Raw genomic sequence first — 15,384 nt, forward strand, 5'->3', positions numbered from 1 at the left:
CCAGACCTAGTGTTTGCAGAGACCCTCACACTTATATCACCTAACCAGTAACCATCAAACACAGTCATTCATTCTGAACAATAAATTCAGAGTTAAATACAGTAATTTCCCCTTTGAAACTGTAGTGTTTTGATGTCTTTATTTATAATGACCCATCAAGAACATACATTATCCCCACCCAGGAAAATGTTTCACAGAAAACTGAAGAAAAACAGACAAGAAATCTGAGCCTAGAACTTATGGGACCCACAATGTAAAGCCTGCATATCAAATATTAATGATGATGTTCATTGTGCACATCAATGTTAGTAAATGTAGATTTTAAATACAGGACCACAGTCAATTTGGACAAGAGTTTGGGGGAAATGTGAGTCTATGCAACTACTAATGTGGTTTGCTGTTGGGAGCCGACTTCTGCATACCTATGACGATGTACTGTCTTGTAGTGATACTCTATAGACAAGTAGATGGTTTCTTTATCCTTTATGATGACCCTATGAGGATTCCTAAGTTTATAGTAATTATTAAGCTTTTTTAGTAACACTATTATGTTCTTTCTGATAGTCAAAATGGCAGTGAGAACTCTTCCAGACTTCAATGTCACTTCTGAGTCAGTAACCAATCATTATACTGCTCATTGTTTGTAAAACTTATAAACACATGTCAGAAAAAGGGAATTAAGGATTTATTATAGGTGCTAGGACAGAAGACAAAGATATTGAATGAGTTTATGTATACAAAACTTGACTAATAACTTACTTATGGTTTTAACACTTCAGGAACCTGTGGAGCTGTGACAGGTGACAAATGTTTAGCCGGGTAACTGTCCCTAATGGATATCCTAGTGGATAACTTGCACTGTTGTAAACTCCTTATTAGATCTCATTGAGTTCAAGATCAATCTGGTTTACATAGTTTCAAACCAGCCAAGAAACCACAGAGAAACTCTGTCTTTAAATAAATAAAAACATAAATGAGCCAGGTTATGGTACATACCTCTAATCTCAGATTTGAGGCAGAAGAGGGAGGTTGTGCTAGAATTTCCTTTGTAACCAAAACTGGCCTTGAATTTACTGACATCCCCTCCTCTCTAATTCTGTACTGATTTATAAGTGTACATCACTATGCATGGTTTAATCTTTTTGAGCCTTATTTCTTCTTGTACATTTTTTTTCTTTGGGTTTTTTTTTTTTTTTTTTTTTTTTTTTTTTTTTTTTTTTTTGGTTTTTTGAAAGAGGTTTCTCTGTGTAACTCTGGCTGTCCTGGAACTCACTCTGTAGACCAGGCTGACCTTGAACTCAGAAATCTGCCTGCCTCTGCCTCCCAAGTGCTGGGATTAAAGTTGTGTGCCGCCACCACCTGGCCCTCTCTTTCATTCTTAATCCTTTAGGGTGCTATGTGGTTCTTAACCCAGGGGAATCTGAACACCAAAGATAGAAGTTCCCAATCTCATAAGGGGAACCTGAAAAGTGCATCAAATCTCAGTCCCGAGAAAACACTCTAGAGTCTTATCTACTCTACAGGAGAATTCTGTCATGAGCCAGGTAGTCCACAGATGAAAATGGATTTCTCAGTTTCAGAACTTTTCCTGACCAGACAGTGACAGGTTACTTTATTGAGCAGTTTTGTCAGGAGCCATAATGAAACAAGGTAATAACTAATAGATGATGTTCCTGAGATGGCCTGCGTTGGATTATAATATAATATGTGTCTGACTTGCTCCCATTGGCAAGGCAAAGGAGAATTCATTTTAGGAAAGATTTCTCTTACTAATATACTTTTCTTATTATTATAACATAAACATATATAACAATCACCAGGTATAGCTCACCCCTTTTGAGCAGATCTCTGTAAGATTTCCCATCTTGTAGTGATGCTATATAGATAAATAGATGTTTTCTTAAGTCTTAATGATGATCCTATAAGAATTGCTAAAAGTATATGAGTGATTTTTAAGCTTTTTTTTATAGTGGAACTGCTCTTAGGCCTTTTTCTGATAGTCAAATCTGCATTGAGCACTGTCAGCCTCCCAAGTATTACCAGTTAATTGCTCTTAGATAGTACCCAGACTTTCTCCTACTCAGAACACATTACAAGAGGTTGTAAAACATTTAAGCAAAGGTCATAAAAGTGAATTAACAATTTATTATAGGTGCTAGAACAGAAGGTAGAATATTGACTGGGTTTATGTATCAAATTTTCACCAATAACTTAGTCATGGTTTTTAATTTCCATTGAACCTGTGGAGCTGTGGCAGGTGATGGATGTTTAGCCAGATAATTACTCCTAATGGATATGCATGTAAACATTCTCTGTTGTAAACTTCTACTTCTATTTCTGATTTGTGTTTTGTGAACTTGTGATGAACTTTGTAACATTTGATCATGTCTCTGAAAGATGTGTAAGTACTGAAGACAAATAGATGAGAGAAGAATTTTTTCCTTTTCCCCACCTAGAGAAGATTTTCCCTTTCCTCTGCTTTGGATCTTTTTCCATTTCTTCCTAAATAGCTTTAATAGAAAATGTTTCCCAACTTTGTAATAAATGCTTAAATCACATTTCATTGTATTCCTTTTTCTTCATCCAACTTCAGACAAGCAGGCAACAAGTTAGAGTCACACAGATCCTGCTGAGATAGATCAAAGGCCATATTACATAATGCTCTCTTGTTTGGCTACAGTTATTTCCCTAAACCAGCAGCCTTTTACCCTCAGAAAAAGTGAGAAAGTTTTTAATGATTTTTTAGAAGTTATCATCAGCATTTCAGTACAGTTAGAGAGCTACAATTTCTGGAAACTCTGAGACATTAAAGCCACACCAGAGTCCTACTCTGTGCCTCCATTGCTACAGTCTCTGGGTCAATAACCATTCTCTCAACTACAAAGTGTTCATTACTCTTTGTTTTCTTTGGCTTTTTGCTATTTGTAGGCCATTCAAACTCAGCCAATTTTTTTTTTTTTTTTTGGTTTTTCAAGATAGGGTTTCTCTGTGTTGGCTGTCCTGGAACTCACTCTGTAGACCAGGCTGGCCTCGAACTCAGAAATCCACCTGTTGCTGCCTCCCAAGTGCTGAGATTAAAGGCATGCGCCACAACTGCCACAACCGCCCTGCGCCAATTTTATAGTAATGCAAACTGTTGAGGACCACACTGTCCCTCACTTGGGGACCACTATGTTGTGGACCACACTACCCCATGCTTGGGAGCCAAGTGCTCTGGTCCAAGGGGATCAGACAACAGAGCCTAGCAAGAGAAAGACTGGGGGAAGAAGGGGAAGAGACCCAAAGAATGGAGACAAACCAGAGTGTGTGACCAAGTGTTCTTACTCCTTTATTGTCTCTCTCATTGCAAGAAAATCCTGGGTATTTTTAAGCACAAGCAGGGGAACACAACTGAAGACACTTTACCACTGGGGGCACTAAACAACAAAACAAGACATGTGGGGAAAACAAGATATTTATCAGAGTGTGTTCAGCTGTTGAAAACAAGTCTCTTGTCGGGGTGTATGGCTCAAGATGTTTGCAAAGATGATAGCTGCTTTCTGCTAAAAGTCAGCTCCCAACAGTCTATCAATTGAACATGTGAAATTGGAATCACCAGAGATTCTCCAGCTGGTTGCAATTTAAAAACAGTTGAGAGATATTCTAGACACACAACTTTAAATTGCATGGTGTGTGAGCCTCAACACTCCTGATACAACAATTGACAGAAATTACCTATGATCATTTGATAGAAAGGGCCTCTACTGCTTTATACTAACAATGAGGTCCTGTTTCAACAAATTCCAATACTGAGAACAATGTAAGTTTATCACTGAGCAGTTTCTCACAAGAGGAACAATATCCTTATTTTTCTAATCAAGAAAAATATGCAGTGATATGGATTTGTTCCATTGTAACCTTTGATTTTTCTTTGATAATTTTCAGAGCCTTCTTGAATTTAGTTAAAATATTCTGATGTAAAGCATCAGCTTGGAGTAAAGATTTTTTGCATCTTTTTTCAAAGGCAATTCCAAATGTATTTCCAGAATGTTTGGATTTATAAACTGTGCGTGAGCATGTATCTCATCTACTACACAAAAAAATAATCCCTTAAATATTTACAGATCATATTTGTATGAATAGACTTACACGTGAATTTAAGATGGAGATAATACCTGAATAGTGAGTTTTAGTGTTTTTGTTCAGGGTGTATGTTCTCATATGTGTAAAATGTTAGCATGGAAATCGAAGCACAGAGTCTGAATGGTTATCCCTGAAAACTATTAAGCCATGCTTTCATTTATTTTTTGGTAGACTTGTATCTCATACTCCCTTGAAATCAAGAGAGAAAGCAGACTTATTTCTGAGGGTCTGAGAGTCTCTACATGTTTTCTGTTTCAAGTCTTTCTAACTTAACCTAGTATTACTATGGCAATAAGCCTGAAATATTGCACAGAATCTTCCCTATTTTAGTTGACACCAATCATTATCTCTAATTCAGTGTTTCTAACTTTTGTAATGCTCACCACTGACACACAATTTTAATTATTCGTATATGGGCAGATAAACCTGGAGTTGAATGAATGATTTTTCAGTTCTAAGAGCATTAGAAATATGTGTTTGAAGAGGCTCTTAAGCATCACCCATGAAAGAGACATTCCAATTCCATAGAGGCTGTTACTAACCTGTTGATAATCACTACTATATCGTTTACATTACAGGTTTGCAGAAAATATTCACGTCTTCAGCATATGTTTTATGAAAGACATTTGTTGGAAAGATGCAACATATATTCATCTAAGTAACCCAAGTGCAAACTGAAAACAACCAAGTCAAACTTGTTGAATCATTCAGCTTTATTTACAGGACAATGGGAACAGAGTTGTTGAGCACAAAGGACTTATAGTCAGTATTTATCCTGAAACATAAAACCAGCATTTGATAAGAATCATGAATACTGGATACTCAAAATGCACTTCACATCTGTAGGTATAATACAGGATAAAGAACATGTAGTCTCTGTGGCTCAGTTTGTAAATCTCTCTTTGAAGTACAACTTGTCTGAATTTGTTCATTTGAATAAAATAAACAGAATGCTGCCCGTTTTATTACATATTTTGAGGGCTATCGTACACACATTGCTTATTTTCCCTTTGGAATGCATTATTGCTCTATCCATGAAAGTCTTATACAACACTGTATTTTTCTGGATTCCACACTTGCCTTGATCTGGTAATATTTGATAGTGAATAAGGAAAAGTTTAATGAAAGCTCTCCTACATTGTCACATTTTCAGAGTTTCATCAAGCATAAAGAGTTGCCATTATCTAAGATTTAAACATTGGATGAAGGATTTCACAAGTTTTTCATAATTGTACTAATTCTCTAGTGTGGAACCTCAAATGTTACAAAGAATACACAATGGGTAAAATATATGCCACATTTTTCCCAAAAGAAAAATCTTTCCCCACTAAAAAATTTAAGATGTTTCCATTGACCTGAAATGAAGTCAAAGATATATCCTCATGCATTACATCTGTTAAGTTTCTCACCAGTGTGAATTCTCTGTTACATTCTAACAGATATAAGTAAAGGATTTACACTTTAAATACATTTGAAAATTTTTCCCTCCTTTAAGTATTCTCTAATAAATTTTAAGATGGTATTTCTCGGTAGAGGGTTGTCTCATTTACTTCAGTCATAAAGTTTCTATACTGTGTAAAATCTCTGATAATTTCCCAGACTGATATTGTGGGTAATGCATATGTCACAAACACCTTATTTGTTTTTTTTTTTATTTATTAGATCTTTCATTTACACTTCAGATGCCATCCCCTTTCCCCATTCCCCCCCCTTAGAAAACCCCTATCCCATGCCCCCTTTTCCTTTTTGCATTTATACATTTTTTAAAAAATGTTAATCATAGGCTTTATAAGTTTGGTATTGTTCAATCAGAGGTGTAACCCACTACCCAACCTAGATATATCAACTATCTTTGACTGGTGGAGATACATGAACATCTGCCTCCCTGTCTCCCCGCTCTATCTCTCTTTCATCACCTAGCTTCTCCTCTCCTTCTTCTTCTCCTCTTCTTACCCCTTTTCTTCCTTATTTGTAAGTTTTATCTCGTGTATGAATTCTCTGATGAGCACTAAGATGTGATGGTCGGGCAAAGCATTTTTCACATTCTCTACATTTGTAAGGTTTTTCTCCCGTATGACTTCTTCTCTGATGACTTCTCAGATTGCCTTTTTGTGTAAAGCATTTGTCACATTCACTACATTTGAAAGGTTTCTCTCCTGTATGAATTCTCAGATGAGTTCTAAGATGGGATTGCCTGGCAAAGCATTTGTCACATTCACTACATCTGTAAGGTTTCTCTCCCGTATGAGTTCGCTGATGAATTCTCAGCTTTCCTTTTTCAGTAAAGCATTTGGAACACTCACTACATTTGTAAGGTTTTGCACCTGTATGAATTCTCTGATGAATACTAAGATGCGATTTTTGAGTAAAGCATTTGTCACATTCACTACATTTGTAAGGTTTCTCTCCTGTATGAATTCTCTGATGAACACTAAGATGGGATTGACTAACAAAGCATTTGTCACATTCACTACATCTGTAAGGTTTCTTTCCTGTATGAATTCGCTGATGAATTCTCAGTCTGACCTTTTCAATAAAGCATTTGTCACATTCACTACATTTGTAAGGTTTCTCTCTTGAATGAATTTGCTGATGAACACTAAGATTTGATGATGCAGTAAAGCATTTGTCACATTCACTACATTTGTAAGGTTTCTCTCCTGTATGAATTCTCTGATGACTTCTCAGATTGCTTTTTACAGTAAAGCATTTGTCACATTCAATGCATTTGTAAGGTTTCTCTCCTGTATGAATTCTCTGATGAATTCTCAGATTGCCTTTTACAGTAAAGCCTTTGTCACATTCACTACACCTATAAGGTTTATCACCAGTATGAATTCGCTGATGACTACTAAGATGGGATTTTTGGGCAAAGCACTTGTCACATTCACTGCATTTGTAAAGATTTCCTTGTGTATGAAATCTCTGATGCATCCTAAGATTGAATTTTTGTTTAAAAGACTTTTCACATTCACTACATTTGTGAGGTTTCTTTCCTGGATAAATGCTCTGCTGACTTTGAAGATTGTCTCTCTGGGTAAAGCATTTGTCAAGTTCACTACAATTGTAAGGATTCACTCCACTATTCTTTTGTTTCACCAATGGTTTATGTTTCGAGAGAAAAACCTTACCAAATTCTGTATTTCTATTGGGTTCTTTCTTTCCTATGTGGATTCCTTGATTGAGACTAATGATTGAACACACATTTAAACCATTTGCACATTCTTTATACTTGCAAACTTCTTCAGTATTCCCAGTTTTAGGTGTCCTTAGGTTTGAGAATTGAAGAGATGCATCTCTGGGGTTGGTTTTATAAGGTGTACTTTGGGTAGATTCATGAATCCTATTGCTGAGTTCATTGCAGTTAGAAGACTTCTCTTGGATATTCGCAGGCTCATGGACAATGTACAATGTGTCTTGATCCAAGACCTTCTCATACATTCCACATATGTGATGATTTTCTGAAAAAGTGCAATTAGAGATGACAGGGATTACTCACATAGGTATGACGTGACTCAATAACCAGTGTTGGCTGAAGTTTTAGCTAAAATATACATTCTCATGGACTCATGCTCTTAAGAGAATTTTTTTTAATTATTACATGTATCCTTAGATGAACCTCAAATCTGATCTACATCAGATGATAGGAAATGATAATTGCCTTCTAAAACTCATTTTAATATTATACCTCCTACCCACCTCAAAAATATTAACTCATAATTGCTCCTGCTTAAAGGAAATACATTGGCAATGAGTGGATCAGAGACTGAAGGACAGTCATCCAGACACTGCCCCACCTGGGGATCCATTCCACATGCAGATAAGAAACAAAGACAGGATTGCTGATACCAATAAGTTCTTTCTAACAGGAGCCTGATATTGCTGTCTCCTGTGAGGCTCTGCCAGCACCTGACCAACATAAATATGGATGCTTGCAGCCAACAATAGAACTAAGAGCATGGCAACCCCAATAGGGAAGTTAGGGGATGGATTGAAGGAGCTGAATGGGTTTGTAACCCCATAGGATGAGTAATAACATTAATCAACCAGACTCCCTGATCTCCCAAGGACAAAATCACCAAGCAAAGAGTACACATGAAGGGACTCATGTCACCAGCTACATATGTAGCAGAGGACTGCCATATCTGGCAACACTGAGAGTGGGGGCCTTTGGTCCTGTGAAGGCTCAGTGACCCAGCATAGAATCCTAATGCAGTGAGGGGGCATTGCAGTGTGTGTGGAGGAGCACTCTCATAGAAGTAGGGAGGAGGGAGTAAAGGGGATGAGGGGTTACAGAGGAGGAACCTGGAAGGGAGAAAACATTTGAAATGTAAATAAAATAACAAATAAAAAAGAAAGAAAATTGTACTTTGCAGAAGGTAGGACAAATAAGTGATAGATCTGTAATAAAATACAAAAAAGTAGATCTCTGAACAATGTAGCTCTAATTTTATGGTTACAATTTGATTCAGAGTGACAATGTGTAGCATTGGTAGGTATAAATTTATGATGTAACTGGCATTGACAAGGAAACCAGTAAATAGTTTTATTTCAGCATCCTAAATGAAAGGATAAATAATTATGTCCCAGAACTAAAACAATTGTCAAAACCTAAATAAAATATCTCTCCATAAAAACAGCTCTATATATACTTGAAACCTTTTGCAGTTTCTAAAATCTTAAATGAAGGAACACTAAAGCAATAGTAAGATTAATATACTGCAACTATTGTATATGCAGAAATAGAGCCTGGCAGTGGTGCTGCACGCCTTTAATCCAGCACTTGGGAGGCAGAGACAGGTGGATGTCTCAGCCAGGGCTACACAGAGAAACCCTGTCTGGAAGATTAGCGGTAAGGAGAGAGCTCAGAGAATAAAACACTGATTAATCTTCCAAAGAAAGCAGGGAAATGGAAAGAAAACACAATGAAACATGATGATTTTAACCAGAAAAATTATGATTTTCTCTCTTTTGGTGGTCTGTAGATACTTCAGAGAGTTTCCATAAACACGAAATAGGAACATTCAAAGAAAGAATCAGGAAGTGAACAAGAGGTGCAATCTTACCAACAAACAATAGATTGTTGTAATTCTCTAACATCACATCCATGTACAATGCCCTCTGAGCAAAATCGAGACATTCCCATTCCTCCAGTGAGAAGTCCACAGCCACATCCTTAAAGGTTAACGGACCCTGGAATGGAAAATTACCTATTTACTACTGGACCAAAATCTTTTCTTTGATAAAAAGAGTTAATTAAGATATACTTTGTGATACAAATGATTGAAGAAAATATTGAAGGACAAACATTTTCAAAAAGTCCTATGGAGAAGTGTCTGAAGTTCTGAACTGCTGCTCTTCCACGGACAATCTATACAATGACTTACTGTAATGCTCACATTTAGAAAGGCTCTCACCTTCATGAATTTCCTTTGGTTACTGAGACTTTAGCAGCAAATGAAAGGTGGGCCATAATCACTACATTTGAAAATGTAGATACTGTGTGTAAAACACTCATAGACGTCCTTCTATTTCTCTGAGAGTGCATGATGTCATAATTACAAAAGCAGTAATCATTTACAGAATATAACATATACATTTGATGTCTAGATTCAGTAACGTAACTTTATGAAATAAGGGTTGATATCAAATAGAATCCCAGTTCCACATCATAAATTGTCAAATTATAAAGACAAGAAACATGCCTTCAAATTTTACAATACAGAGTTTGCTGAAATATGGACGCTTGCTTATTCCTGTGTGCAGCTGCATCTCACTTGTCTGTATTACAACAGATCTATTTAACAATCTGAGGACTCAGTAGAATGTTACATTCTTTCTAGATCAAACTGGTAGAATGTGAAATGAAGCATTAATGGATGAACTAAATGTCAGAGTTTTTCTTAAACAGAACAGAACTGCAGCATCAGGGCATACATTCAACATTCCATATGACACAGAAAATCAAATGCTTTGGGAAGTTATTTTATGAGAATATATTCAAAACTACAAAGTAGAGCAACCAAAATTTGAGAATATTTAAATTATTTAATATTTTGTATAAGTTGGTATAATCAATACATATAATAACAATTTCATAAGTTCCATATGGTCTTTCATAACAGATTGATTAGATATGTATGTCTGAACAGGTGGCATAAGTGGCAATGCATTCCAATAGAGCAGAATCATTTTCTTTGATCAAATTTTGTTTTCATATTAAAGGAGAATTATACCAATTCTTCTTGAGTATTTAATAATTATTCCTCATAATATCAACAATTTAAAATTTCAATCTTCTAATTTTAACCTTATTTAATTTTCTTCAGAATTTGACCATTTGTGTATTAGTGTATAGCTTGTATAGACAAGTATGATCTACAGTTCTTCCTTTCTTCATGAAAACTGTAATTCACTGGTTTTATACTGTCTCTATTACAAATGAGCCTGAAAAATGTAAACCTGGGGCATGAAAAAATGACTAAGAAGTAAAAGTACTTGCTGCTTTCTATAGAAACAGAATTTAATTCTTTCTAAACATATTACAGCTCACTACAATGTCTGAGTAGAGTAAGCAGGGTTTGGTGCTGCACTCAGGGTTTTAGGGGCATTATGTATCATTCAGTGTACATAAAAATATTCAGATGAACACATATACGAAAAGAAAATTGTATTTTAGTGAAAAATAAAATCATTGCCACAACACTTCAGTTGTGTAATGCATAATTTGGATCAAGAAGAATAACATAGGTTCTATCAAGCTTTCTTCCTGCTAAAGAACCGAACACAAAAAATTAAAAATTATATTTCATTTGGTTAAATAAGAAGGTGAAGACCACACCACTTCTAAAGATTGAAACCAAAAAGAAAGGAAAATAACCATGTCCATACTGAAAATTTACCACAGTGGCAGTATCTCTCATGAGACAAACAGATTTCAGGTGTAAACACTTCAATGATTACTGTGTGACATAAAATGTCAAAGAGTGTCAGAATACTGAAATCTGCATCAGATCACAATCACATCATTGGCAAAAGAAAGACAATTTCCATCCATCATCTGTGCCTCTAGAGAGCTAATACATTTACTCTTAGGATTCAACACATTGGGTCCCTTATAATGTTACACTTCTACAAATTCTATTCTTCCATATATTGATTAGTGATGCCAATTTCAACATATTTCCATATCCATATTCACAAGCTTGTGTCTGAAAATTTAACCATCCATGAAATACCATTGATGTGACACAAGAGACCTTACTTCCACACTAATATATAAAAGGACAGAACTTTACCCGATGTAAAAACTACCCATCAATATATTCTTGAGAATCATCTTTAATAGATGCCATTGGAGACCAGCAGGTCTCCAGTCCATGGGAATTTTATGTCCTCACAGTATAAAATCCAGTAGAAATATGACAATGTTCTATACATGAAAACCCAAAACATTACATTTTTATTATCACAGAGCAAAATAAAAATCATAGAAAAGAAGCCCTTAGATCATATTTCACATATAGATAAGTAATCTTATAAATAGATTGAATAAAAAAGGGATTTTTAAGAAATGTGGACAGAACACTGACCTTCGGAGTGTTCACCAGAGAAGCACTCATTATGTTGTTCTGCTTCTCCTAGGTGCTGTGTGAGGAACAATGATTAGAATTGTTTAAATTTCACATCAAGGATTGAACAATTCAAATTGAAAATAAATATGACTGTATTACAGACAATGCTAAACCACATTTAAAAAATATTTAAGAGCAAAATGATACCTGTATCTTGACAACATTTCTACAGAGGTGACAGCATGCGATGATTTGTGTTCTGATATGAGTATAACCCCAGGACTATTTCTAACCTTAGAAAATATCAGGCACAAACATAAAACACATGTATACCTGCTGTAGAACACATTAATACTCAGGGTAATTATGGAAGACTCATCTTCCTGGACTAAAGTCAAAGAGAGATAGCTAGTGGGTGCCAAGACTGATTTCTAGATGAATGGAGTTTCATTAGTAATCACACTAGAATAAAACATCTGAGCCTCTGATGATGTTGCAGTTCACACTATGCAGAAGATAAAGTCTATGTCTTTTCCATTTGTGTCCTGTTGCCTTGGAACACAAAGGTTCTATCTCATAAATATGTTGTAGTTCCACATGAAAGCAAGAATGAACAGCATGGGTCTCCTGGCATAAATACAAACACATGCACACACATACAAGTACATACATGTGTTTACACATCAATAAAAACATAAGAACTCATTCTGACTGTTGAGATATTATTACTATGAAAAGTGCTCTTGACCATGGTATCAGCAAATATGCAGCACTTTTTAAGTATTACATTCATCTTATAGTTCTCTTATGTCAAATATTTTTCTTGGTATTTAACAGGTACAGGAATAGTTTCTTTCTATGACCCTGCATCACAAGAGTAGATTGACACTTGGAAAGAGCAGATGGACGGACTGCTGTGGGAAATCATATAAAAATGATGCGAATTGATGAGGAAAATGATAATTTCCTAGAAACAAGTGAACAAGTCAGCTTTCAATGTCATAACATTAAGCCAGAAAATAAGGAAGGTCCTGAGTTCAATTCCCTGCAACCAGATCATGTCTCACAACCATCTGCAATGATCGGATGCCCTCTTCTGGTGTGTCTGAAGATAGCAACAGTGTACTCACATACATAAAATACATAAATCTAAAAAAAAAACCAGAATTTGGAACTGACATTTTCTCAATACACACCTGTTTCTGGATAGACATTATTGTGTACTTTTGACAATTCCAGTTATTAATATCACTTGTTACATGAAATCTTTTTACACTAGTCAAAGTTTAAATAGCTATATGTAGTTTGCAGACACTGGGACTGTTGGTTACTAAAAGGACATAGCATTCTAATGTAGTATTTTTTAGGAAAGTCTGTCGGAGATTGGCTTCCTCAATTTCCAGATATACCTAGCTATTCTCACATCTAAGTGCTTTAAGAGTCTGCAAGTTTATTCCATTATTCTTGTCCTAGCCCTTACCACCAAAACAGGAAATATTATAATACCAAACAGTAGTAGTAAATACTTACCTATAGAATAAAATCAGGAGAGCATGGAATGATATTTTCAAGCCCTGAAAGAATACAAATGCAAATTCTAGATATCATTTATGATTCTTACCTCAGTTTGCAAAATATAGAACTCTGGGTTATTGTCAGGCTCTATCATGAAAGTGTACCAGAAATGTAAACCTCTGGGCTGGAGAGATGACTCAACGGGTAAAGGGCACTTGTTATTTCTGAAAGAAACACAGTCAAATTCTTTCTACACAACAGACAAGTTGCAATTTTTGCCTGAATCATGTGTGATGCATTTAGTGACTATTTCAGGGCTTTTTGGTATGATGCCAGAATACAATGCATATAAATCCATACAGAAGTACATTCCTATAGCTAAATAAAATTTTAAAGAAATAAAAAAAAAATCTGTCTGCCAGGTCTGGTATAGCAATAGAATGGAGCAGGGTCAGTAGTACCTGTAATTTCTCCAGTGCTGATGGTTGCTATAGGCATAAGGCTTGCTGACATAATAATGTACATGTTATACTACATATCCCTCTTTATTATAATGTTCTCACTGCCAATGTGATTGGGGAATGGTCTCCCTCCCAAGGGTAATGTCTACATAATAATCAAAAACAGCAGAATTCCAGTAAGCAAAGTATGTCTGATATACAGCCAGGAAAATGGTAATGCTGTGACCTTCAGGACAGCACTAAAGGCTGTGGGAAGGAACCCTTAAAACATGAGGTGAGCTGGGCAGTGGTGGCGCACGCCTTTAATCCCAGCACTTCTGAGTTCCAGGATAGCCTGGTCTACAGAGTAAGTTCCAGGACAGCCAGGGCTACACGGAGAAACCCTGTCTCGAAAAACCAAAAAAAAAAAAAAAAACCATGAGTTATGAGTTTAAGAATATATAAATTAGTGTAAGGACTATTCTTTAGAGGATTTCTCGAAAATGCAAAATACAGAGGTACAATATGAATTATATGAGGGCTCCATGAACCTGAAAGAGCAGAGGCAGCTGCACTAATGAGTCAGTAAAGGGAAAGAAATAGTTAAAAACAAACAGTTAAACAAACAAAAGCAAGGCTCCTGGTGCAAGTAATAAAGGAGCACCAGGAAGTGAGGGAGTGATGATCTCAGGACAAAATCCCACTCAGTTAAGCTTTCTGTTTCTGTTTAAAAAGAAAGGCAGATTTCTGAGTTCAAGAACAGCCTGAAAAAGAACAAGTTCTATGTGAGGAAAAGGTTAAATCCATGTATGGTGAGACAGGACTTTAACCCCAGCATTTAGGAGACAGAGCCATACACGACAGAAGCCATGCACACCTATGAGTTCAAGATTTATGGAAAGAACAATTTCCAAATGCCAAACTTAGTGAAGGACTTGAAAAACAGGAGGCTAATTTCTCACTTAAAAATAGCCTGTATATCTTGACTTTGTAATCAGAAAGCACACCCAAGCAAACTACAGGAGAACTGCTATGTTGGTTTTTTTTTTTTTACTTCCTTTCTTTTTCTAAGAGTCAAGGGGATAAGGTTTCAAAATGCAGATTAATAGGATAATCAATAGGGAACCTGGTGTAAATGATTGACATGATTTGGATTTTCTAAGGAAGTAGCTTAAGAAAGTCAAAGAATTGGCTTCCATTTGCAAAACTGAGCTATCTAGAGACCTGTCTCCAGCAGAGGACAGAGCTCTGAGCTTGCTTCCATCATGAACTCTAACTCATCCTTCCACCACTCTCCATCACTCCTTAGAAAACTTTCCCACCCAAGGCAGGTCCTCTGGATCTGTCCATTATGACCACTCTTCAATGAAACATGAAACATAGCTACATGAAACATGGCTACAGGAAGAGGGAAACATGGAACACAAGAGACTTCTACTTCTAAAATAAAAGTAGGGAGCACAGTCATTAAACAGGATACTGCTTAATGATTTTAAATAGAGGACTTCAGCACAGTATCCATCCCATCAATATCTAGAGAAAATTCTTACTGATACAAACCACATGATACAATCAATATAAAGGTGAAGATCAGATTGCATAAACCTGTAAGAAAACTGTTGTTAGCATTTCTAGGTGTTAAAACATAAAATCCACTTCATTTCATATGGATTCTACATGTACTGCAGAATATATATAGTCTCTTCCTGCATGCACCTCTGTGCACTTCAGAA

At 36.0% G+C, this 15,384-nt stretch overlaps 1 protein-coding gene across 1 annotated transcript; it reads right to left on the reverse strand.

Annotated features, from left to right (window-relative positions):
- Positions 1–6,087: 6,087 nt before the first annotated feature.
- Positions 6,088–11,744, reverse strand: LOC117708941 (uncharacterized). The gene is made up of 3 exons (XM_076933778.1): positions 11,715–11,744; positions 9,189–9,315; positions 6,088–7,583 (listed from the first exon to the last, which is right to left on the reverse strand). Exons 1-3 carry the CDS (start codon positions 11,742–11,744, stop codon positions 6,088–6,090), a joined length of 1,653 nt encoding a protein of 550 aa, XP_076789893.1.
- Positions 11,745–15,384: the final 3,640 nt, after the last annotated feature.

Source organism: Arvicanthis niloticus, chromosome 5, assembly GCF_011762505.2.
Source record: "Arvicanthis niloticus isolate mArvNil1 chromosome 5, mArvNil1.pat.X, whole genome shotgun sequence".
NCBI lineage: Eukaryota > Metazoa > Chordata > Mammalia > Rodentia > Muridae > Arvicanthis > Arvicanthis niloticus.

What these genes read in the sequence shown, in the direction of transcription:
- LOC117708941 (XM_076933778.1), bottom strand. Translation starts at nt 11,744, where the DNA reads ATGAGTGCTTCTCTGGTGAACACTCCGAAG. An exon ending in CTCTGGTGAACACTCCGAAG is followed by an intron (nt 9,316 to 11,714) that starts GTCAGTGTTCTG and finishes TTTCCATTCCAG; the next exon opens with GGTCCGTTAACCTTTAAGGA. An exon ending in CAACAATCTATTGTTTGTTG is followed by an intron (nt 7,584 to 9,188) that starts GTAAGATTGCAC and finishes GCACTTTTTCAG; the next exon opens with AAAATCATCACATATGTGGA.